The 22,445-nt window shown below is 38.6% G+C and overlaps 5 protein-coding genes across 6 annotated transcripts in view; 4 read left to right on the top strand and 1 right to left on the bottom strand.

Annotated features, from left to right (window-relative positions):
- The first annotated feature begins 227 nt into the window (after nt 1-227).
- On the top strand, nt 228-2,400 carry LOC115621779 (hepatoma-derived growth factor-related protein 2). The gene is made up of 3 exons (XM_030515534.1): nt 228-930; nt 1,155-1,969; nt 2,040-2,400. The coding sequence occupies exons 1-2, from the start codon at nt 259-261 to the stop codon at nt 1,911-1,913; spliced, it is 1,431 nt and encodes a 476-aa protein (XP_030371394.1). The 5' UTR covers nt 228-258; the 3' UTR covers nt 1,914-1,969; nt 2,040-2,400.
- Nucleotides 2,390-4,372, bottom strand: LOC115621780 (DNA repair protein Rad51 homolog). Its single transcript, XM_030515535.1, has 3 exons — nt 4,143-4,372; nt 3,523-4,082; nt 2,390-2,873 (listed from the first exon to the last, which is right to left on the bottom strand). Exons 1-3 carry the CDS (start codon nt 4,239-4,241, stop codon nt 2,495-2,497), a joined length of 1,038 nt encoding a protein of 345 aa, XP_030371395.1. The 5' UTR covers nt 4,242-4,372; the 3' UTR covers nt 2,390-2,494.
- Nucleotides 4,373-4,459: 87 nt separating this feature from the next.
- LOC115621783 lies at nt 4,460-5,095 on the top strand. The gene is made up of 2 exons (XM_030515541.1): nt 4,460-4,619; nt 4,726-5,095. Exons 1-2 carry the CDS (start codon nt 4,588-4,590, stop codon nt 5,060-5,062), a joined length of 369 nt encoding a protein of 122 aa, XP_030371401.1. The 5' UTR covers nt 4,460-4,587; the 3' UTR covers nt 5,063-5,095.
- On the top strand, nt 5,054-5,678 carry LOC115621781 (mitochondrial intermembrane space import and assembly protein 40-B). The gene has a single exon (XM_030515536.1). It carries the CDS (start codon nt 5,080-5,082, stop codon nt 5,563-5,565), a length of 486 nt encoding a protein of 161 aa, XP_030371396.1. The 5' UTR covers nt 5,054-5,079; the 3' UTR covers nt 5,566-5,678.
- A 148-nt stretch (nt 5,679-5,826) lies between these two features.
- The window catches only part of LOC115621625 (protein similar), an 88,573-nt gene continuing 71,954 nt past the window's right edge, over nt 5,827-22,445 (top strand). Inside the window, exons 1-6 of one of the 2 annotated variants that reach the window (XM_030515322.1) lie at nt 5,827-6,885; nt 18,831-19,018; nt 19,086-19,309; nt 19,368-19,592; nt 19,832-19,998; nt 20,062-20,168. In XM_030515322.1, the coding sequence (XP_030371182.1) occupies nt 6,746-6,885; nt 18,831-19,018; nt 19,086-19,309; nt 19,368-19,592; nt 19,832-19,998; nt 20,062-20,168 (1,051 nt within the window). In that variant the 5' untranslated portion in view covers nt 5,827-6,745. Of the gene's footprint in view, nt 6,886-14,149; nt 14,408-18,830; nt 19,019-19,085; nt 19,310-19,367; nt 19,593-19,831; nt 19,999-20,061; nt 20,169-22,445 lie in introns of those variants that run through there. The other variant, XM_030515321.1, reaches the window with a different exon arrangement.

Genomic DNA, 22,445 nt, shown 5'->3' with positions numbered 1-22,445 from the left:
CGGCACATAAAAATATACCCATGTACCTACTTAGCTAGTTTAAAATAACTTCCAGAGTTGAAAAACAGAGTTTGCATAATTGCGACGGTGCCATGCAGTAACGGTACAATCGATAATTTAAAAGTCGAATATCGCGCTGTGAATGTCATAAATATATTGCATTGCAGCGCGAGAATCTTGTGAATGGAAAGCAGAGGCAGACGCCAACTGTCAGCAAACAAATTAATATTTTACTAAAATTGAATTTCACACGTAATTATGGGCAAAGAAAAAGCAGGTAAAGCGTTCAGTATTGGTGATTTGGTATTTGCCAAGGTAAAAGGATACCCGGCATGGCCAGCGAAAATCACAAAATTCATCAATAAAAAGTACAATGTTTACTTCTACGGGACCGGCGAGACCGCCAATATAAAACTGGAGGATCTCTTTAGCTATGCGGACAACAAAGAGAAGTTCGCCACAGATAAAAATATGAAACGCGCCAAATTTAATGAAGCAATTGATCAAATTGAGAGTGCTCTGCGTGGCGAGGATTCAGCGCCAATAAATTTGCCGCAAGTAGGAGATGATGGAGGCGAAAGCAACAGTGGTGAAGGCAGCATTAAACCAACTGTAACAACGACAGAGCAAGAACCGCAGGCAACTTCCAAGAAATCATTACCAACTTCAACCAACACCGCTACCATTGACAACAAGGAACAGAAAAATCGCATCGCACGCAAGAAAAAGGCACCACTGCACGTCGACGGCGATACGGATGAACAAGCTGTAGAAATCATAGAAGCGGTGCCACCCCAAAAAAAACGTGTGCCACCGGAAGGCATTGGCGCCACTGTAAACCCGACGATCGGCAATAACAAAAAGCCACTGAAGAAACCGAAACCAACGCTTGCGGTGACACCAACGCAAAAACGTGCACGACAAACACACGTGAGTATTTTAAATATATGTATATGTATTTGGTTTATGGTAATATTCCTGCTATGTTCCAAAATTGAACCCATCATGCATAAACTCCCAAAACTCCACAAATATTCCTAATTAAGCCTTATACGTTTCGCAACGAAATATTTATACCAATTTGATTTAATTAATTTATTGAAATTACATTGCAACGAATGAATTGGTTGTATATTTGTACTTATTTCGAACAGCCCATGCATAACGATCTGATGATGGTATATATGCCAACTGCTAAGTGTCTGGGAATTAAGATAAACTACAATAAACCCGAAAAATTCGAAAGCCCTGCTGAAGAACAGGCGTGGATCGAAAAGTCGCGTAATGAGGCCATCGACCTTAAGCTTAAACTGGAAACGGGTCAGATCAGTCCCGAGTCCATGCCTGAACGAATTATTGTTGAGCCGGTGCGCGAAGAAATACCGAAGCAGGAGGCTGTACGATTTATTGAGGAACTGATTGAGCAAGAGGATGCCTTGTTCATGGAACGTGATTTTATACAGTTGTCACAACAGCTGCGTGAGTGTTTAGGTCTGCGTCGCGCCAATGTGGGCAAATGCTTAGAGATTCTCGAACAGTTCAAAGAGATTGAGCTAACGAAGTTGATGCTGTTGCGAAATCCAGAATGTGTGGACATAATGCGTCGATTGCGGCGATATGTGGGCAACTTGGAACTTTGGAAAATGGACGTGTCCGATGAGGTGGAGTTTAAGGAAAAAGCCCAGATCATCCGAAAAGTCTCGACAGCCATTTACGATGGCTTCAAAGCACTTTTTAACCCCGAACCCGAGGTGAACTTTTGGGTAGAGTTCTGCGAAAAGGTGAAGATCTATAAGAATTATACAAAGAATTTGAACGACACATTGCGTATTTCGATGAACGAGCGCACCTATAACCATCTGGTGGAGACCAAGGAGAGCACAACGGTAGCTGGCGAGCATGTAAAACAGTAATGGAGATTGTAAGGAATCGATCTTAAGCGGACGATGCCAGTTCCACATACCTTAAGGTGAGTGCCAATGAATTATATGTATATTCCGTGAACAATACCTAACATTTTTACTCATAACTGATCTTAGTTACTTTTAAGCGATGCTATACCGTATTCGATGATAATGGAAGGATGGAATGCTCACTGGAGTTTTTAGAACATACGCACGCGCGAAGCAATTACTGTTATCATTTTAGTTTACATTGCAAGGCCTGTTATTAGTTATAATCCACTATTAAGCAACCCAATGCTAACATCATCGACATGGCTTGGGATCCGTTTCAACTTGTCGGGTGTATCAAATAATTATTTTAAGCTACTTTACGCGCCAATTGACTACAGATTATATAGTAACTTAAGTATACCCCACCACTCCCACACATTATGTACGTACACATATTCACACAGATCTTAGCGAGAAATAAACGGTAGCCGTTATTTGGAAAATACCTCTACATATTTATTCCTCTTACATATAAAGCAGTGTTAAAATAACAATAATATTTATTCAGCCCCTGTTGATTACTCCTAACTGAATCGTGCTCATTGTTTTGAATCCCCTATTCCATCTGGTAGTATGGCAAACATTGCCTCCGATTCGGGTAAGCAGGGCGAGTCGTAAATCTTACATATGCGTGTCTCTCCCTTGCCCTTGCGCAGATACAAACGAGTTGTGGACGCATGTGCTAAAATATGTCCACCAATGGGCTTTTTGGAGTCTCCGCCGGCGAACATTGCAGCACCATCAACCTGTGCCATCACCTGATTGGTAATGACCACAGCTACACCATACTCATCGGCCAGGCGCTGTAGGGAACGCAAGAACACTCCCAAGTGACTTTGGCGTGGTGCCAATTCTCCGCGTCCTACATAATCTGTTCGATACAAAGCCATAATGCTGTCGACAATGAGTAAGGAATATCTGAGTAAAGAAAAATGTTGTAAGTACTATATTAACGCGAATCGCAATTAGATGAATTAGAAATACAAAGAAAAACGGATAGAACTCTCAAGTCGCCCTTCGTCCCACGCTAATATACCAATTACTCGCGCACTCGTTTTAGCACAGTCCCAGTAACTAATCAAAACTTTATTGAAAAATGAAAGATTGTTCTGCGTATGGATAAAGCAAGTCTACATAGCAAGTTTTATATCCCTAGCTGATATGATTAAAAGATCTCGGTGTTCTTACAGACAGTAAATACAGACATCGATGCTGATCACAACTTATGTATGTACCTATAAGATGGGATCTGGCACTTAGCATCCTGCTTGTTTTATAAAATTGGCGATAAGGCTTTCTAGTTTACCCTTTTGCCCTTCTATTCAAAATAGCAATATAAAAACCTCTTGACGAGATAAGAAACATAGTGTTGTAGTAAATTTTGTTTCGAATGAATAAGTTTATCCTTATTGAGCTACCACTGAGATGGGAAAATATTTATGAATAAATTTGTTTCGAATGTTTTCGACATTAAAATTGGTACGTTACGTAATGAAAATTTCTTTTAAATCTGTTGATTTCTTACAGTTATCCCAAAATTCTTGCAATAGAATAATAAACTACACACCTGGAGTCCGCCATCATAGCCGCAGCCAACACCAGCAGCTGCATCTGATGATCGGTGTTATAGGCACGCGCGCAAGCAACATTGTCTAACACATCTGCATTCATATTATAGCGTTGCGCTACGGACGACAGGCGTTCGGGGCGAAATGTGTTTTCCGTGTCTATGTATAGACACTTACCCTCGCCTCCACCCTGTGATATAGGTAGTTGACAGGTTACGGCCAGAGTATGGCACAATTGCGTCTTGCCAGAACGAAACTCCCCAAAAATTTCTGTTATTGTACCTGTTTCGATGCCACCTCCGAGCAGCTTGTCAAGCTCGTTGGATCCTGTGGTCAACTTTATTGTCTCGGCACGCATCTGGTGCAAGACGCGGGCGCTTTGGAAGCCCATAGGCACCAACTTCTTGGCCTCCTTAAGAATCAAGTCAACTTTTTGTTCGCCGAGACCATTAATACTCAACAACTTTTTGCGCATTTCACGAGCCACGACATCAACTGTGTGGTATCCAGCATTTTGAAGCAACTTCAATTCCTTTGAAGTGATCTTGTCGCTTTGATCCTGTGCAGGACAATACACGAATTAAACAATCTTTCTTACGCAGGTTATGGCATATTATACCAATAATTTCACCAGCGGCAGCGGCCCGCAATCCTCATCTTCATCAGTGACATCGGCAGTTGTGCCCGTAGCCATTTCCATATCCAGTTGCTTTGCCATATTTCCTTGCGCAGGTAGACAATTTTGAATATCTGTTAAATTTTATGGTTTACGTTTTTTGCTTTTCTGATACACAAAATTCGACAATTTCCTTTGTATTTAATAATTATCTTAGAAATTCGCGGGCTTCCTTGTTAAAAGTAATGAGTGACCGATTTCACAGTTGTCATTCGCCTTGAGCAACAATAACACACGACGTTGTTAATCGTTATCGATTGGCACCAGCAAAATTACATAAATACAGGACCGAAAAAGGGCCGGCGTTGCATTTGTTGCAATCTATTGCATTAAAGTCAATGAAAACCGGGCAACAGGAGCCGGGATTGTAACGTGCTGGTACTGAAGTATGAGTGGATACTATTACTTCGACGTACAGTTGTAAGTGAAAAACTTTCGGTTTTCTAGAGTTTGTACTCTATCGGCAGGCCCACGTGCGTGTTGTTGTGGGTTCTGTCTGACTAATGTTTCTTGTTTTTGCATGTAGGAAATTACGCGACCCAGAACAAGTTGTGCTTACACCTGCCTATTTTAGGGGCTGCATTTTGAACTCATTAGAAAGTTTTTTTGGTGAAATCGGGGGGAAAACCCAGTTGGATATTGTCAGATTCAGTGCGGGAAAGAAGCGTGTTGTCTTCCGCGTGCCCGAGGACTTTTTTGAGCGCACACGTACCGCCGTGACTTTAATTGGCCACTACCAGGAGGTACCGTGCCACTTTCAAGTACTCGAAACTTCAAATACACCACTTGACTTTGAGAAAGGGACAGATCCTACCGCTGGTGAAGAAGCCAGCAATACGAAAGAAGATAGCCCAAATTCTTAGGAAAAAACACTCTTAAAATGGCATACTCATACTGCAAGGTTTTTGGCAAGGATAAGGTCATATTTGCAACCAAAGAGGACCATTCTACACCCAGCACAATCGAATTGCCTGCACCGGAACCGCCGCAAAGTCTAATCACGCGAGACGGTGAAATAAATTGGAGCTGTCCGTGCCTGGGGGGAATGGCCACGGGACCATGCGGTGTGGAGTTCCGTGAAGCGTTTTCGTGTTTTCACTACAGCGAGGCAGATCCAAAGGGCTCTGATTGTTATGAGGCCTTCCGCACTATGCAAGACTGTTTCCAGCAGTATCCGACAGTTTACAACAAATCTGGTGGCGATGATGATGAGGATGATGCGCTTGGCGAGGTCATGAACGCTGATAGTGAGAGAAACGGGGTTAAGGATATTGACGAGCTATCAGGCGGCGCCGGGGCAGCAGCCGCTGCAGCTGCTGGTCAAATCACCCCGCAGACCAGTTCAGCAGTGTCTAAGCAGGAATAGACAGTCGAAAATGAAAACAACAAAGTACAATCTAGTTTGTAAACTTTGTGGGATTTGTTGAATTCAAATATTTCGCAACTTACAAATACAAAAAATATTTCTATTAAGCCCTACCAGCTGTTTTTTCATTCTGTTTTGCTTATGAAGTTGTTGGTAATAATCGATATACTGGTTTGACCTATCGATAGCAGCGATGATTCCAGGTCTCATCTCAAAATATTGCGAACAACCGAGAAGTCGTAGTGGACAATTCGCGTCGATATTATGTTATTTAACGTTTTGTAAAATGCATAATATGCATATTAATTGCATATGTGAAATGTTACAACGCGAGCTCAACATTAAGTCAGTGCAGAATTTCAAAGTGCAATAATTTGTAAAGAAGTGCAATCAGGTCGTGAGACAGCTGCACAAAAACACAGCAACAACAAATAACCTTGTGGGCCATTGCCAGCAGACTAACACGCTTTAAAAACAAACGAGATAGAATAGTAACAAAATAGAAAGTTCAATTACCAACAGCCGCCAGTGTAGTGAGTGTTGTGCGAATTGCTTTCGAATCCGTGTCGAAAAAATTCATAATATATGTACATAATTTTAACAACAGCCACGACAACAACTAGTACAACAAGAAGCAGCCAGTAGGGGTGATTAAATAATATCACATTTGTGTTTATTGCAGAAAGAAATAGCAGCTTCAGTAACCCAATATTTGAAGCATAATTAGCTTAAAAGTTTAAAAGGAAACACAGTGAGAAGTGTAAATAGCAAAGTGTTTCTGTGTCGCGCATACATATACAAAATACACACACACACAGAAAACACACGGTCACACAAATACGCAGTTACATACTGGTGTGTGCGCTGTTGCTGCATACGAAAGAGGAGCACAAAAGAGATTTTGAAAAAATACAAAGTGAAAAGCCCACAATCCAGTCGGTTATTTTAGTACAACAACAAAACACACCGATAGCAACAAAAATACACCCTGAAGAGTCTCAAACGAACGACAAATTAGAGAATAATTTATCTAATTTTCCAAATATTTGAAAGCCAATTAATTGCATGTGCCTCTGAGGATTAAATAAGTTTATAGCAATAGTTACAGAAATCAGTCAACAGTAATCCTCAGATATACGTAAAATTTGGATGTTGCTGCAAATTGATCATTGTGAAGAAAATGGTCTCGTTAATTGATAAAATCGATGCGGCAGCGGAGGAGCAGAAGCAACGCGGTGCCGCTGCCACTGGAACCAAACCCGCGACGTCTGGCGGAGGCACTGCTTTAACCGCCAGCGGCAAGCCAAAGGAGAAACGAAGGTGAGTTATAGTCACCACTGCGTGACCCCAATTCGAATAGTTGTCCAGTGCTTACCCGCTTCCCACACTCCTGCTCATGTGATCTCTTGGATCGTTCGCTGCTATTGCATAAGCGATTTGCTTTCTTTTCCTCAGCAGCAGCAGCAGTTGTCGACGTCGCATACTTTGACGTCTTTTCACGATTGTTGTTCATGTTTATTTTTTATTCATATTCCACATAACAACATATGTATATATATATATGTGTATCTATATCTAAATAATTTGCTTGTATTGTTAGGTTGCAACGCAGAGGGTTGCAGTTAAGCCGTTTCTTTGAAAAATTCCTTAACCGCCGTCATGAACGGTCGGAGAGTCGTTGTTCTGCTCCGCACATGTGCCCCCGTAAGCAATGCGATTCGTTGAATTTGCTGCCATGACCGAAGATCACGCGATTCGATCCACCACGTCCATCTCAATCCGTAGTGCTTGCTGACGAATAGAAAATTGCTCAACTTAGCACACATTGACTAAAAACTTTTTTATTCAATCCTACAAGAGTAAATGTGCATATAGTATATAATATCGGCAAATTGCCTAAAAGGTTAAATGGCTATACATACATCTTTAACTGGCTAATATAATTCGAAATATCTACATATACTAACGCAATCTTTACTCAGTTTACTTGATTTTTATTAAGTTCCTATTAATGCTTATAAACAAAAGTACAAGCTGCTTATCATTTCGTATTGTTTACAACTATAAGACTTCTGCTTGTGCATTTTTTAAAGGTGATGGGCAAAGATCAACAGCCCAAACTGCAAAAGAGAGACATATTGAAAAATCGTTGGCATAGCCATTAATCTTGTCTTCATTGGCGTTAATTATATACAGCACTTTTCGGATTCGAATTTGAATTTGAATTTTTGCATTGACGAGAAGTAGAGGCAAATAATAAAAGAGAACGTGACCGAGACCTTACCTTGAGAAGCGCCGTAAAAAGTTTAACAAAAAATGAAATGGTCAAAATATAATTGCAAATAACTTATGAGTATTTGTGTGCTTTAAGTTTAAAGTGCACTCATTATAAAATACACACTTTAACGTTACGTGCCTCTCACGGCCCTAGTCTAGAAACATATGCACCTAGTGCTTCAAATGTCATTAACGAAAGGGCAGTTAGTCGACAGGATACAGCGCGCAATGGGAAATAAAACAAAGGGGCGTGTGCGACAGACGGTTGAAGCTTGATTCAGGAAACAATCCCTCCAACAAAAATCACATCGAAGGTATTTTTGGCCTCTGTTTTTATTTCGAACTGCGTTGAACTTTTCTGGCCTTCTGTTTTACCACTTGTTTCTCATGTCGTACGCACTTCGTGCGTAAACTTATTCAAAAACCTGTTATTGGAACAAGTTATTTCTTATGTTTTGAATTTTTTGTTTATTAATTTATTTTTCTGCCGCTTTCAGTAACATTTTTCATTTGTAGTGCTATTTCTGTTAGTAACGGATACGGCTTAAAGTTTATTCGCTTAAATGTTGTTGATGGTGCACCTAAAATCTGCAGTTTATATGCACATGTATTCACATACATACGTATATATATATATACAGGGTGCGCCATCTTTTATGTCGGTATGTAGATATTGAATAACTTTGTCATTAGTGAACCGATTGACTTGAGAAGACCAGTATTGAAAACCTCAGTTCAAGAAATTGTACAGAACCAAATTAAATAAAAATATCTCTTACTTGAAAATCGGTTGTTTATTTTCAAGAATATTCAATGTTTGCATACCGACATAAAAGATGGCGCACCCTGTGTATATATATATATATATCTTATATAAAAATGCATGTGCAGCATTTGCCTTTCTCACTGGTCGCAGTGCCTACGTGACTCCGTTTAGTTGCATTCATTGGCACTGAAAAGCAGTTCTAATTAAACTATTCACGTTTCAGAGAAAATCAAACCAATCATAACAGCAACAATAAAAACAACAAGTTTTCCATTTGGCTGTTATGCTGCGAACTGGTTTCTGACCGAGTATCTTACAGATAAGCAGGTGGTGTTCAGCAAACAGAGACTAGTCCACCCACAATGGGGGCGTTATGTTTTGTTCTGAGCTCACATCTGTTTAACTAAAAATTTTGGAATGAAAACTATTTTTCTCGAATTAATCGATTCGATGAATTAATTCTAATAATATATGTGCATATGAATGTACTACGTATATGATCGCCTCGATATTTCCTCAACTTTTTGGTTACTTGACAACTTGACCTCAATATATCTGAATTATGGCAGCAGCCATATGATGATTTTTTATCACGTTCTTTATAGGAATGTGGTCCATCTGTTTTCTCTATACATGAAAAAAGCTCCCTTGGTTATAAATTAATTTGCATATAGAATTAAACAATATAATTAATTAATGTTATGGTGTGGCTCTGATCAAGGTGGACATCATGAGGCTCTCAGTCGCTAAAAGGCGACGCCATATAAACTGAATAAACGAAAAGCGACAAAAACATGCGGTTTAAAGCAAATAAATAAAGACAGAGAAACGAAAATGTTGAACAAAACAACAATATAAATTTCAATATCAAGCCATACACACACGTTTGCGCTTAAAAGAAACATGTAAAATATTTAAATGAGATGCTTTGTTGTTGTTGCTCTATAGCATATAGCGGCGCGAGCAGCAGTAGTGGCAGCCATCAGCGTCTGGCCCGGCCGTGCCGACCGACCTACTTTTTGCGCAATCAAACAAAAGTGACGACACTGGGCATGTGGCTGAGCAGCAACTATTGAGGAGGAGGGTAACTGACTGGCGGCGTTAGTTTTGAGGCGGAGTAGGTTTAAATCGTACTATAAGTGCGTGTTATTGTTTTTAGGTTGGTGTACAAAAATTTTAGTTTTTCTCTTTGGATCATCTTGTTGCGCTTTTTGTCTTAGTAATGACTTTTAAATGCTGCTGCAAAGATACAGAGTCGTTGTATTGCACATCTACATCTCTTGCTATCTTTGATTTCGGTTAGTTTGGGACGAAAAAAACATGTTTTTTGTTGTGAAAATTGAAGAGCTCATGCAAAATAAACGATAACTGTGGATTTTTTATACCCTGTACCCAAAGGGTACAAGGGTATATTAGTTTTGTGCGAGTGCACATGGAACACAGGAGGCTTGGTAGACCCCACAAAGTATATATATTCTTGATCAGCATGACAAGCCGAGTTGATATAGCCATGTCCGTCTGTCTGTCCGTCTGTCTGTCTGTATGAACGCAAGGATCTCCGAAAGTATAAGAGCTAGAATAACCAAACTTGGTATACAGATTCTCCTGAGACCGAGAAAGGACGAGTTTGTTCATTTTTTCTGATCCATTCCCCCACTCCCCCCCTATTAACGATTTTCTATAACTCCCGTAAATTTTGAAGTAAAATTTGATAGTCACATTAGGTTAGTTATTATATAACCGTATACTAAGTCTCATTATGATAGAATGATCGGAAAGAAAGTTATAGCCATATAACCAGGCCCAATGCACACATACATACATATGTACAAGTACACAAACACGCATAAGGCACGATTCTGATGTAAATGTAAATGTATGTATGCAATGCATGCATGGAATATTTTATATTTAATTTAGTTAATTAATTAAATTAAATTAATTAATTAATTAAATTAAATTAATTAATTAATTTAATTACTTTTTTGTGGGGTGGTACAGGGTATTTAAGAGTTGAGCCTGCTCGACTTTAGCATTCCTTTCTTGTTTTCTATATGTCATTTGGTTTCATTTGTGAGAAATTAATAATTTAGGGAATAGGTTGTATCGTATAGTTTGTAAATCAATTATGATATCATTGAGTACAGTGAAACCTCACTTGGCCGGACACTCACCGTCGACCAAATTTTGTCCGGCCAAGCTAAGGGTCCGGTTAAGTGGATACATAGACTTTTTTTCCCATTTTTTGCTTATTTTAATTGTTTTTCTATTTAGGCGATTAAAATAAATTGACCTTATTTAATATGAACAAGAGAGAACGCTACAGTCGAGCAAGCCCGACAGTGAAATAGCCTGTACCCAGGTAAACTACCGACCCTGAGGTATATGCGCCTCTAGCAGAAGCAAAAGGAAGAAGAAGAGCGAACTTGATGCTGCAGCTTGTGGGCGAAGTACCAGAGTGAAATTGTTTCGCTTATAACTTTTCTTAGAATTAACCGATTTAGATGCAATTTGAAACAAAAGTAGATATAATGTATAAATTATGTGTGCAAAATTTGGTTTAGCTTTTGAAATGTGGACGCTATTGAAATTCTGTAGCGGGGGAGGGGGGAAAATTCCAAAAAAAAAAAATAAACTCGCCCTTTCTAGGATCTAGGAGAATCTGGATACCAACTTTGGTTATTCTAGCTTTTATAGTTTGTGAGATCCTTGCGTTCATCCAGACGGACGGGCAGACGAACATGTCTAGATCGATTTCTTTTGTCATGCTGATTCAGAATATATATACTTTATAGGGTCGGAGATGCTTCCTTCTGCATGTTACATACTTTCCACAAACCTAATATACCCTTTTTACCCTACGGGTACAGGGTATAAAAACAGATATTCACTACCATGGCAAATTATAGTAAAATTAAAGTATTTCCTTCCCTGAGCTAAATAACAACAGATTTAATTTTATTTGCAATATTTGTTCAAGATCTACTATTATTACGGAGCATAACTGTGAAATATTTAATTAACAACAATAATATGTGCACAAATAGCGAATGTTAAGATATTTTATAAAAATCTTTAGTAGATCATATGGGTATACGTAGAAAGAAATAAAAGTGAAAAAGATAAAAGAGATAAAAGAATATGAAAAATACGAAACTATTTTGCAAGCATTTGAAACGTCCATTACCAAAAGGTACGCGTCCGGCCAAGAGAGGTTTTCTTTCAAATTTGATGTGTTTATGCATGTCATCGTCCGTTAGCATGAGGTTCGGCCAAGAGAGGCTTTAGTTCGAATTTCTCGAAAAATAGTGTCCGCGTCCGGTCAAGAGAGTGTCCGCACAAGAGAGGCGAACTTGCTCTAAAAAGTACACCAAAACGAATGTTCTAGACAAAGTATCCGTCAGTTTTCACTGTAAACGCTCTACTTTTCAGTAAGGTCCAATATTAAGATTTGTTCTAAAAGAAGTGATACGAAATTTGACTAAAATATCTTCATAGGCAAAAAAGACATAGTAAAAATGATTGTGGCATCGATTGTTCATATCAGCGCTAGATAGACCAATCCGCAAATGTACATAATAGCTACACATCTGATCAGCAAAACGAGATGAAACTTCTATTTACAAAAGGTGATCGTTATACTGTAGCAGTGTTGGGTTTAGAGATACAGCTATCGTAGCATCCTCTACAGCTTTTGCGGTGTCTTCGTGATAAAGCCATGAATACATAAACTTAGTTTTTTCGCAATATTTATTTTCTATTCCACAACTTTATAACAAACTCACGCTATTCATTTATGAGATTTTCTGAGTGATGCCAGTGGATGAGGTTTTCGCATTAATTGTGACCTCGGGACCGAGTTTAAAAATTACAAGCACTACGTTATTTAAGTGATTCTCAGAGATTTATTCTTTACGGCTGATCCGTTATGGGCGAAATTGTTATTTTATCGGCGATCGATGTGCTATTTTAGTTTGAAAGATACATTTTAAACAAATGTATTCGGGAAAATAATAATTATTTTCCAGGGTCTTACCGTTTTATGTACGACATTTTGGATGCGAAAGTGCTGCTATCGCTTACTGGTTTACGTATTCCGCTCCTGTTCTACGCTTATCTCATTCACCGTTTTGCTCATGTTTGCTCATTAAACAAACCAAATACTTAGCTATTATGCTACACTTTGGATTTTTTTGTTATCTTTTGCCCAGCCCAGACATAAATACGCGGCCAGCAGTCGACACAAGTTTCTTTCTTGCGACGACAGCCAGCCAAGCCGCCATGAAGCAGTTGACTTCACCCACAATCCCATGCTCATCTTTGGGGTTTAGAAACGTTTAAATTAATTCATAATCAAATATGTATTTATAATTATATAAAACTACTGTAGTTTTTGACATATTTGTTGACTGCGTATGCAAATATTTTGCGTTCCGAGTCCTTCAGAGATTAGCGTTATGTCACAATATACTGGCGGTCCCAGTGTGTAAGCCCTTTGGATTTGTGTGAAATGCGCCACTGTGCACAAGAAAAGAAAGAAAAGTAAAGTTTAGAACTCTATTTTCGTTCACAAATTTTTGGCACTCGCTCGAAAGTATGCAATGGAAAGTTGGCAGGCTGGAAGCCCATTACCAAAAGAGTTAACAAAGTAATAGACAATTTGTTGTTTTCGTTCGTCGCTTTTTTTTAGCAAATCGCTTCAACTGCTCTTATCTTTTGCTACACGACATGCCGCTGGCTTGTACTACAAAGAGTTTTGAATAATTCCAAAGCGACGGTGCTGGCCATTGGCAAAGTCCTCCCCAGCCAAATGCTCGTCGTCGCTTGTGTGCGGTTGTTGTTTTTAATGTGTTAGTTCCTTATCTTATCACTTACTTGCTCCGATAGGGACTGATAACTGGTAAAGTTGACGTTCATGTCTGGGCGGACTAGCTCGTTTTCATTCCTACTCGGGTCATTTCATTGGCGCCTATTCACTCCCACCGGCAACCTTGTTGTTGCAATTTGAGATTTATGCATATTCATATCAGAACCCATAGCGTTTATTTTTTCCATTACTTGGTTGGTATATAAGTACATATTTCGAAGTAGTAAACCTTTTCGCTCATTTCAAACTTGAAAATTCGGACGTGTTGTTCTATAATTGTTGCGAATTTGCTTGCTAAGAGTGGCACGCGTGTGTTATAGTGGCCTGTGTGGATTGAAGTCTACCTTTTCCGATGACTATTAATAGCAGAAGCCCGAAATTATGTACAACTCTTGCAATGCCTGGGAAAATTGCAACTTTTCCTCTGGCGATAATTCATTTTATGGAGATGATGTGTTATTTTATGATGCAGACTTAAAAGTGTTTCCATCAACACAACAGCAGCAACAACAAGAACCATCACTACACAATGGCTGCCTTTTCGGCCGTACACCGATCAATGAACCCGCTGTTAATTTCAACAATGGTGGTTTCTTCAATTCCCATCAACAAAAGCCGCAACAACAGTCGCCTTCTCAGTTTGTGGGCCCCGTCTTTATCAAAAATGCAACCAGTCCGGTGCGCTTTCATCCGTACCAACCGATGCAGCAGCCGCAGAGTCAGGTGTCTGCAACAGGAATGCAGTTTACCGCCTCGCCTGGCTATGCACCATCGGCGCCCATGCCCTATTATCGAACTCGGCCCAGTCTGCTCAGTGAGTCGCTGCCCTGTAGCGGGAATCAGCCCTGGAGCTACTCCTATTGCTATGGCTATGCGCCCAATAATGTCGAGCCCTGCCAATATACGCAGTTTGTGGATATTGAGGACTTTATGTAAGTTTTTTGGTCAAACAGAAAATCTAAGAATATCGCTTTTTGTTTTGATGATTGCCAATTAGGCAAGCTATAGCTAACAGAGATAATTGTTTAAAGTGCCGAAAAAAGGTCTGTCAGTTCTTATCTACATACTATACCGTCTACCCGCTCTTTCGATTATGCGAGCTGTTGTTTATTGCCGTTCGGTTAGAGCAGATTGTAAAACATAAAATGACTGGTGGCCAAAGATTAAGATAGGTTGGAATTTCCCAAGACATTTATATCGATTACAAAGAATGAGTGTTGAACATTCTTAAGCTAACAATGTTTGCTTCTTTGTTTATGAATATAAGAAGATTAGGTGATATTTGAACTCAAATTTTGTTCTACTACATGATGGGACTCTAGGAATGAGTCAAGCCGCAAATACCGAAAATGTACATCAGGGATTAGAAGAGTCTACATACCGTTTTTTCCACTGGTAATTTAAGAACACATAAACTTTAGAGAATTATATGTGCTTACCGGAATAAATAGTGCTTGAAAAATCTCTAATCGGTTGAATGATAAGTGCATTATGTATTGACATTAATAAGTTTATTGGTGGGTGTGTAAGATATAAGAGTCTTTTATATTGAGAACCATTAAAATTGAGAATCTGAATTGATAATCTGGCAAGCCAATTTGTATTTTGATAGCGTGTGAGATTCTCACCTTGTGCTATAGTCAATGGATTAGTTATGAACAATTTTGTGGGCACGCGGCTCCGCCCATTTTTATACCCTGTACCCGTAGGATAAAAAGGGTATATTAGGTTTGTGCAAAGTATGAAACGTACAGAAGGAAGCACCTCCGACCCCATAATGTGTATATATTCTTAATCAGAATGGCGAGACGAATCGATCTAGACATGTCCGCCCGCCTGTCTGGATGAACGCTAGGATCTCAACGCGAGAATGTCAACGCGAGGATCTCAACTATAAAAGCTGGTCCGAGAAAGGACGACTTTATTTTATTTTTCCTTCTTCCCCCGCTACAGAATTTCGTCAATACTGTCCACATTTCAAAAGCTACATTAAACAAACTTTGTAGACTTTGTTTCAAAATTCATCGAAATCGATCAATTCTAAGAAAAGTCATTAGCGAAACAATTTCACTCCGGTACTACGCCCACAAGCTGCTGCCTCAAGTTCGCTCTTCTTAATTTTGCTTCTGCTATGGGCGTGTATAACTCAGTTCTGGAAGTCTTTTCAGGGTATTTCACCGTCGGGCTTGCTCGACTGTAGCGTTCTCTCTTGTTTCATTTTACGTTTGGTAATTTTTGCCTTTCGCGTTTGTTTGCTTGAGTAGCTTTGATCGTAGAATATGTAAAAGGCACACGTCTGACTACTATATATTACTTATTTGCCTATCAAATAAAATTTGGTGAAGTGCATGCACAAATTTTTACAATTAGCATTAGCGTCACAGATTTTGTGGTCGATAGTGGTTGCGATTGACGCTGCTTGGCCAAATTTGTGCAGTCCTGATGACGCAGTTTGCAGTTGCCCATATTTATCGTGATTTTCTGCGTATATGGAATTTGTGTTTGCTCGACGCTATCGCAGTTAAAATGTTTGCTCTGATATTTTGGCTAGAAGTGTGCGCAGCTTCTTATGAATTTATGCTGGCGACGCCTGTCACTGGAGGCTTAACACCCCATTATCATATAATTTCTTTAATTTTGCCTAGACATATTTTCTTATTTGTCGTGTGTTTGAGTTTATTGCTCAATGAACTCTATATGGCGTACGCAGCTTGTATTTCACTCTGCACCTGCTACGATTTATGCAGCCCTAGACTCTAGCAGTAAACATATATGCACGATAGGAACGATAGGCACGATTTTCCATGTGTCCAGAGCATTTGCCTTGAACTGGAGACGACAGACGGAAATGCTTATACACTAAATAGCAGCAATAATGCAGGCGTTCGCTGAATATTGAAAAGCAAATCACTTTGTTTTCAATGAACGCTCGTCGTTCCATCAGCTCCCACTAGCCTCTGCCTTCCCTCCCCCCCTCTCTTCACTCTTTACTCTTCGAGCTTAAGCAAGCCATTAGTATGCAATCAAAGTTGCTCGTTTCTATCGTGTTTGGTTTGTTATTTATATTTCTGTATGTATTGATGTACTTATGTACGTGTAAATATAGCTAGCTGTGCATGAATTGTACAAAGTGATAACGTTTTACTTATAAACTATATATACGTATATAGTATGTGTATTTTTGCTATTTAAATGGGATTATGTTGCATTATCGAAAAACTGTGTTTGGCTGAAACGTTTGCGTCTAGTTGACAACATTTAAGAGTGGTAGACAGTGCGTATGAGTAACATTTTGATGGGCAGCGGCTTCTCTTGACATGGCTGCGGCCTCAACTAAACAAATTCACTTGTGAGTGGTTGTGGCTGTGTGGCTGACATATAAAGCTACTCGTAAATGCCACGATGACTGGACTCATCGATTCCACCCATCAGCGGTCATTAATTGTTACTAGGCGCAATTATCGGACGAAAAGCTTTAATTTTTTCAGCTCACACTTTGATTTATCTGAACTGGGCACGAGTAGTTGCTTTGGCAGCATTCCCCTGGGTTTTGTTGTTGTTTATCAATCATTTTTGATTCTTTGTAGTGTGATTCTTTTCATTGCTTTGCTTCGCCCAAACTATACATTTCACCAGCTTGGGCGGAACTTTTTAGAAATTCATAAAATATGTCGAGCGTGTGCGAAAAATATCAAATTATTCTTGCTCCTACCTATTAGCTACGTGTGGAAGTCAACGTTTGGCTGCTATGTACACCAGATTATTCATATTTATAGTATATAGGCGACCTCAATTCGCTATGATTAATTATAATATACGCAGATAAAGTGAGTATTTGCCTCTAAATTAGCTGTTAATGTGTATATAATATAATGTGCACGAGTTTTTCTTGGCAACCTACAAATATTTGGGTAGGCAACAATTTTCCAATAGTGTTTTCGATTCTTATTTCCTTTGAGGTCATTGAACTGGCGACTATTTCTTGGCTTGTCACATGTTAATTATTCAATAAATAAACTGATAAGTAAATATAACTTTTTTCACAGAAATTTGAATCCTAGTGTTTACAAAAGATGTGCATTGATTCTATTGGTGTCATCGATAGTTTGACAGCACTATATTTCGTGGAATACTCTTCCAATAAGATTGATAAATTTTTATGCCCTTTACCTTAGTCGTAGGCGTATAAGTATTAGAAAGTCTAAACGCTCTACGCCAGCTCTATTCCACAAGCAAAAGGAGACATCATAGATCATATGTTATACAAAATCTATAATAAGCATTAAGATAGCTAGAGACACCAAAAGTGGTAGGTGGACTTGGTGGGTTGATGACAGTTCTTGTAAAGTCAATCAAAGATATGCACTTGACTTTTTATTTATAACAATAAAGAAATGCTAAAGTCGAGCAGGCTCAACTCTTAAATACCCTGTACCACCCCACAAAAAAAATTAGATATTGCATATATACATTTACATCGTGTCTATGCGTGTTTGTGTACTTGCACATATGTATGTGAAAACTCTTATTTTCGCATTTCATCTTTAAAAGTAAAATTTCAAAAGAAGACAGACAGAAGACAGTCAACAAATGGGGTGTTAATATATATATTTTGTAAAGTCCCTATACTCTCATAATTTGTTTTTAAAGATCAAAGACCAAAATCAGGAACGATTTTAACTTGAAGGAATGCTTGGCGAGTACAGGGAATACAAGAGTAGCACTGGTTTGACTTTAGCGCTTTAATTGTTTTCTGTTAATGTGTCGGTGATTTTCGACGAAAGCTCCTGGTTTTAACGCGGAAAATATTTAGCAACCAATAATTAAAATCATATTACAGAGACTCCTTGGCAATAAAAAATCATAAAACAATCATAGCTTTCTAAAAAGTCTCTGACGAATATCATTATCGATATTCTATAAATTGTTAACCCATTTATTCGCAATTGGGTTTCAATAAAAATGCCAACACATAAATCATTTCGCATTACTTAGTGATTATTAAGTGTTCGAAGTTTGTTGCGTGTCGGCCGCGCAAAGCATATTTTTCTGAATATGCAAAATAAAAAGTTGATTCGTTTTGATTTGCATTTTACGGGCTGCCCTGAACTTCGTACTGTGCCAAATGTTCCGTCGAATTGAGCATATGACGCCAATTAAACCAAATGAAAGCTAGCAAATTATTGTGTCCCTGCCTCCTCGCCAATTACAAAACTTACATACAAGGAAGCAAAACAATACGTACATATGGAATGATTCTATGTGTATGTAAATTCCTTTAACATACATTTATGTATACGATATACACACGTGTAACTATTATCTTCTAAATTGTTATTTTTCTGTTCTTTTCAGGAACAATGAAAAACGCAAGGAGAAGTCGCGAGATGCGGCACGTTGTCGTCGCTCCAAGGAGACAGAGATCTTTATGGAATTGTCGCAGGTATTGCCGCTCATGCCTGATGATGTCAATCAACTGGACAAGGCTTCGGTAATGCGCATTACGATTGCCTTCCTAAAAATACGTGACATGTTGCAGTTGGGTAAGTCTAAAGACATTCTCAAAGTACTCCAAACACCTATAACACAATTACAAATTTTCCTCTGCAGTGCCGAGAATTCGAAAATGCAGTGAGCCTGCCATTGAATCAATTATGGCTGATGACAGCCTAATCCAGCCCAAGCTTGAGGTTAACGATGAGGACTGGCTGAAGTGTGCCGAGGCCAGCCAGTTGTTAATACAGACTATGGACGGGTTTCTTATTGTGATCTCAAATGAGGGCGACATCACATACGTCTCGGAAAACATTGTGGAATATCTGGGAATCACAAAGGTTTGCTTTCCAATACCTCACTTCCGATTTTCTCTAATAATTCCTCATTCCTTTTCAGATTGATATGCTGGGCCAGCAGATCTGGGAATACTCGCATCAATGCGATCATGCCGAGATCAAGGACGCACTCAATCTCAAACGTCATGGAATCGCTGAGAAGGTTAAGCAAGAGCATAACGTGGAGTTAGACGTCAGCACACATCACCGCGATCTGTTTGTGCGCTTGAAGTGCACACTGACAAGTCGAGGCCGCAGCATAAACATCAAGAGCGCCTCATATAAGGTGTGCATTCGAAAGGGGGAATTGAACATGGAACAATTGAATATATTAGTAATACGTCTAGGCAATTTGTCTAAAGATCGAGTGATGAATTATTGATAGAAGAATGTTTAAATGAACTGTGTGGTCAGGTCAGGCAGATTTATTGAAACTTCAGTTAAATCTTCGTTTGATAATATTCTTTTATAGCCAACAGTTTAATTGAGGAATTTTATTTCTTATGCCTTTTATTTTCCCTGCAGGTCATTCACATCACCGGCCACTTGGTAGTCAATTCCAAAGGCGAACGTGTGCTGATTGCTATTGGTCGGCCAATACCTCATCCCTCGAACATTGAGATACCGCTGGGTACCAGCACCTTTCTAAGCAAACATTCGCTGGATATGAAGTTCACCTATGTGGACGATAAGTGAGTTGGGGGCTTTATTAATCTGCTTGATGGCGTACTTAAATAATGTCCCTTTTTTTTTAGAATGTTTGGCCTGCTTGGCTATGAACCTGGCGATTTGCTTGAAACCTCACTCTTTGCGTGTCAACACGCCGCGGACTCGGAGCGTCTAATGTCCACCTTTAAGAGCGGTAAGTTGGGAAGTCGTTTGTTCATTAAAACTAACTACAATAGTACCAGCAAGCTAATTACTTTAATGTACAAATTAAAACGCGACTACACTTCAGTGTTGCAGTTGCTCGCACCTTTCCTCAACACATCACTGGGTGCGCTCCCATCGTTAGTTAGTGGGCAGTGTCCTCTTGTTAATGTCGCGCTGCACATCAAAACAAAGTTGTCACTCGTGCCGGTTTTTTGTTGTTGTTTTTTTAATCTAACACTTCCTGGGCGTCCAGTCCAGCACAGCTTACTTATTGCATTTAATTAGTTTTGGCGTACCGACGCAGACCTTCTCTCTCCCTCTCGCTCGCCAGTGTTCGACGGTAGCTCCACAGGGCAGTGCGACATATACTCACGAAAGCCATTGTCGCTGCTTTTGCTTTGCTTTAATTTCACTTTAGTTGCTAATTAGCTTTTGAAAACTAAATGAATTTGTCGTACAGCAGCAGTCCGTCTAGGCGTTAACTCTCGTTCCGCTTCGGGGGCCAAACTTTCTGGCTACTACTAGCTTTGTTGATTTCATCGTCGCCATCATCATCATTATTATAAATATTGTTATCGTCAACATAAAATGTTGCTTATTAGCATTTAGGTGAACGTAATGGCAGTCAATTAGTCATTTTTGATGCTGCGTACAAATTAAATGAGATTTTATACCACCGTATGTCTGTGTGTCTGTTTGCCTGAAAAATGCATATGTGCTTTGATAATTAGTGCTAATCTCAGTTTATCATTCTAGCCTGTATTATCGCAACAGTGCCGCGCTATCTGATATTTTAGAAGGCAGCTAACTTGCAATTAATTTTGATAAACAAAAATAAATATGCCCAAAATGTCTGCGTTATCGTTTACGTGTTAAGCCCTCCAGTCGCTCAAAGACTTTCATTTTTAATCGATTCCACTGATAAAATATAAGCGGTGCTTAGATGTTCGATTGCACAAAATACAAAATATTGAACATTATCTAATGTGTACTACCAAGCGTTCCATTTTATTTGCAAAGTTAAAAGTTACATTTCAAATTATATAAGAACCCAAAAGAATCGGTTACTATAAGATTGTGAAGCCATAAACTCAAATTGTTATTCGAACGCCGACAAGGTTTCCTATGTATCCGCTCTTTCCTGCCATTATTAGGAAAATTATTTTATGCAGATTTTGCTTCTCCTAGGAAAACAGGTTATACTCATTTTAAAGCTCAAATAATTCTTGGTATTTGCATTCTAATTTGTATAATTAGATGAATATAAAACATTTAATTAATGTAGAATTTTACGAGAAGCATAGTGGGATATTGGCATTTATAAGCATCAATCTGGTTTCGTGAATTCGTTACAAACATTGATATTTGTGGTCTTTAAACTACATACTATATTATACATTCATTAAATAAACTATTTTCAACTACATACACTTACAATTTTGCAAATTTTCCAAAACTGGTTCTTCAGGCAGAAGTTCTACTTGTATGTATATTACAATGTATTTATTGTATAACTTAAAAACGGTTATTTTACACTTTTGGATTCCTTTTTGTAAGCATCTAAAATTGTTGAGGAAAATTGATTTAACTACAACAAGAGCATTTGCTATTTATGTATATGCCTGAAACCTTTACACGTAACTAATGAGATATTTCTCTTATTTAGATTTCACAAACTGACTATTGTAATCATTATTGCTCTGCTTTCGAAATTTACTTAAAGCTGTTGATCGTGGCGAATGTTTGTAAGGATGTTCGAAAAACTGCTGTTTAGAGTACTTGCATACTACATATCAAAATAGATGTATTTAAATCGAAACATCGAGGAAAAATGCATCATATAAACGAATGCTTGTGAGAAATTTGAAATCCTTTGAAGTATGCGCATGGTTTTTAAGATTCGTATCTGCACGACCAACATTCTATTATGTTTTTAGTCATTTAGTCATGTCGATTGTTAAATTTTGCAAAGTGATTGAAAAGTTGTTTTAACTATTGGTTGCCCAAAAAAAAAGTAAATTCTTATTATTCAATTAAATGCAATTTATGCAATTTAACTTAAAATAAATACAAGTGAAGTAAAAAATATTCTACTGGTAAGAGCACAGGCGACTTTGCCTTTTTTTTTTACTTAAGTGGGAAATATTATAAAAGAAGCAATAAATTTAAATTTGATCCATGAATTCTCAGCTATATTACAGTTTTCAAATAGTTTCGACTTTTTTTCCAATAAAATGCTTTGAAGCGAGCATAAAATAGCCGCCTG

Source organism: Scaptodrosophila lebanonensis, unplaced genomic scaffold (genome assembly GCF_003285725.1).
Source record: "Scaptodrosophila lebanonensis strain 11010-0011.00,11010-0021.00 unplaced genomic scaffold, SlebRS2 tig00000024-arrow-pilon, whole genome shotgun sequence".
NCBI lineage: Eukaryota > Metazoa > Arthropoda > Insecta > Diptera > Drosophilidae > Scaptodrosophila > Scaptodrosophila lebanonensis.
This window is presented reverse-complemented; position numbering and strand designations above follow the sequence as displayed.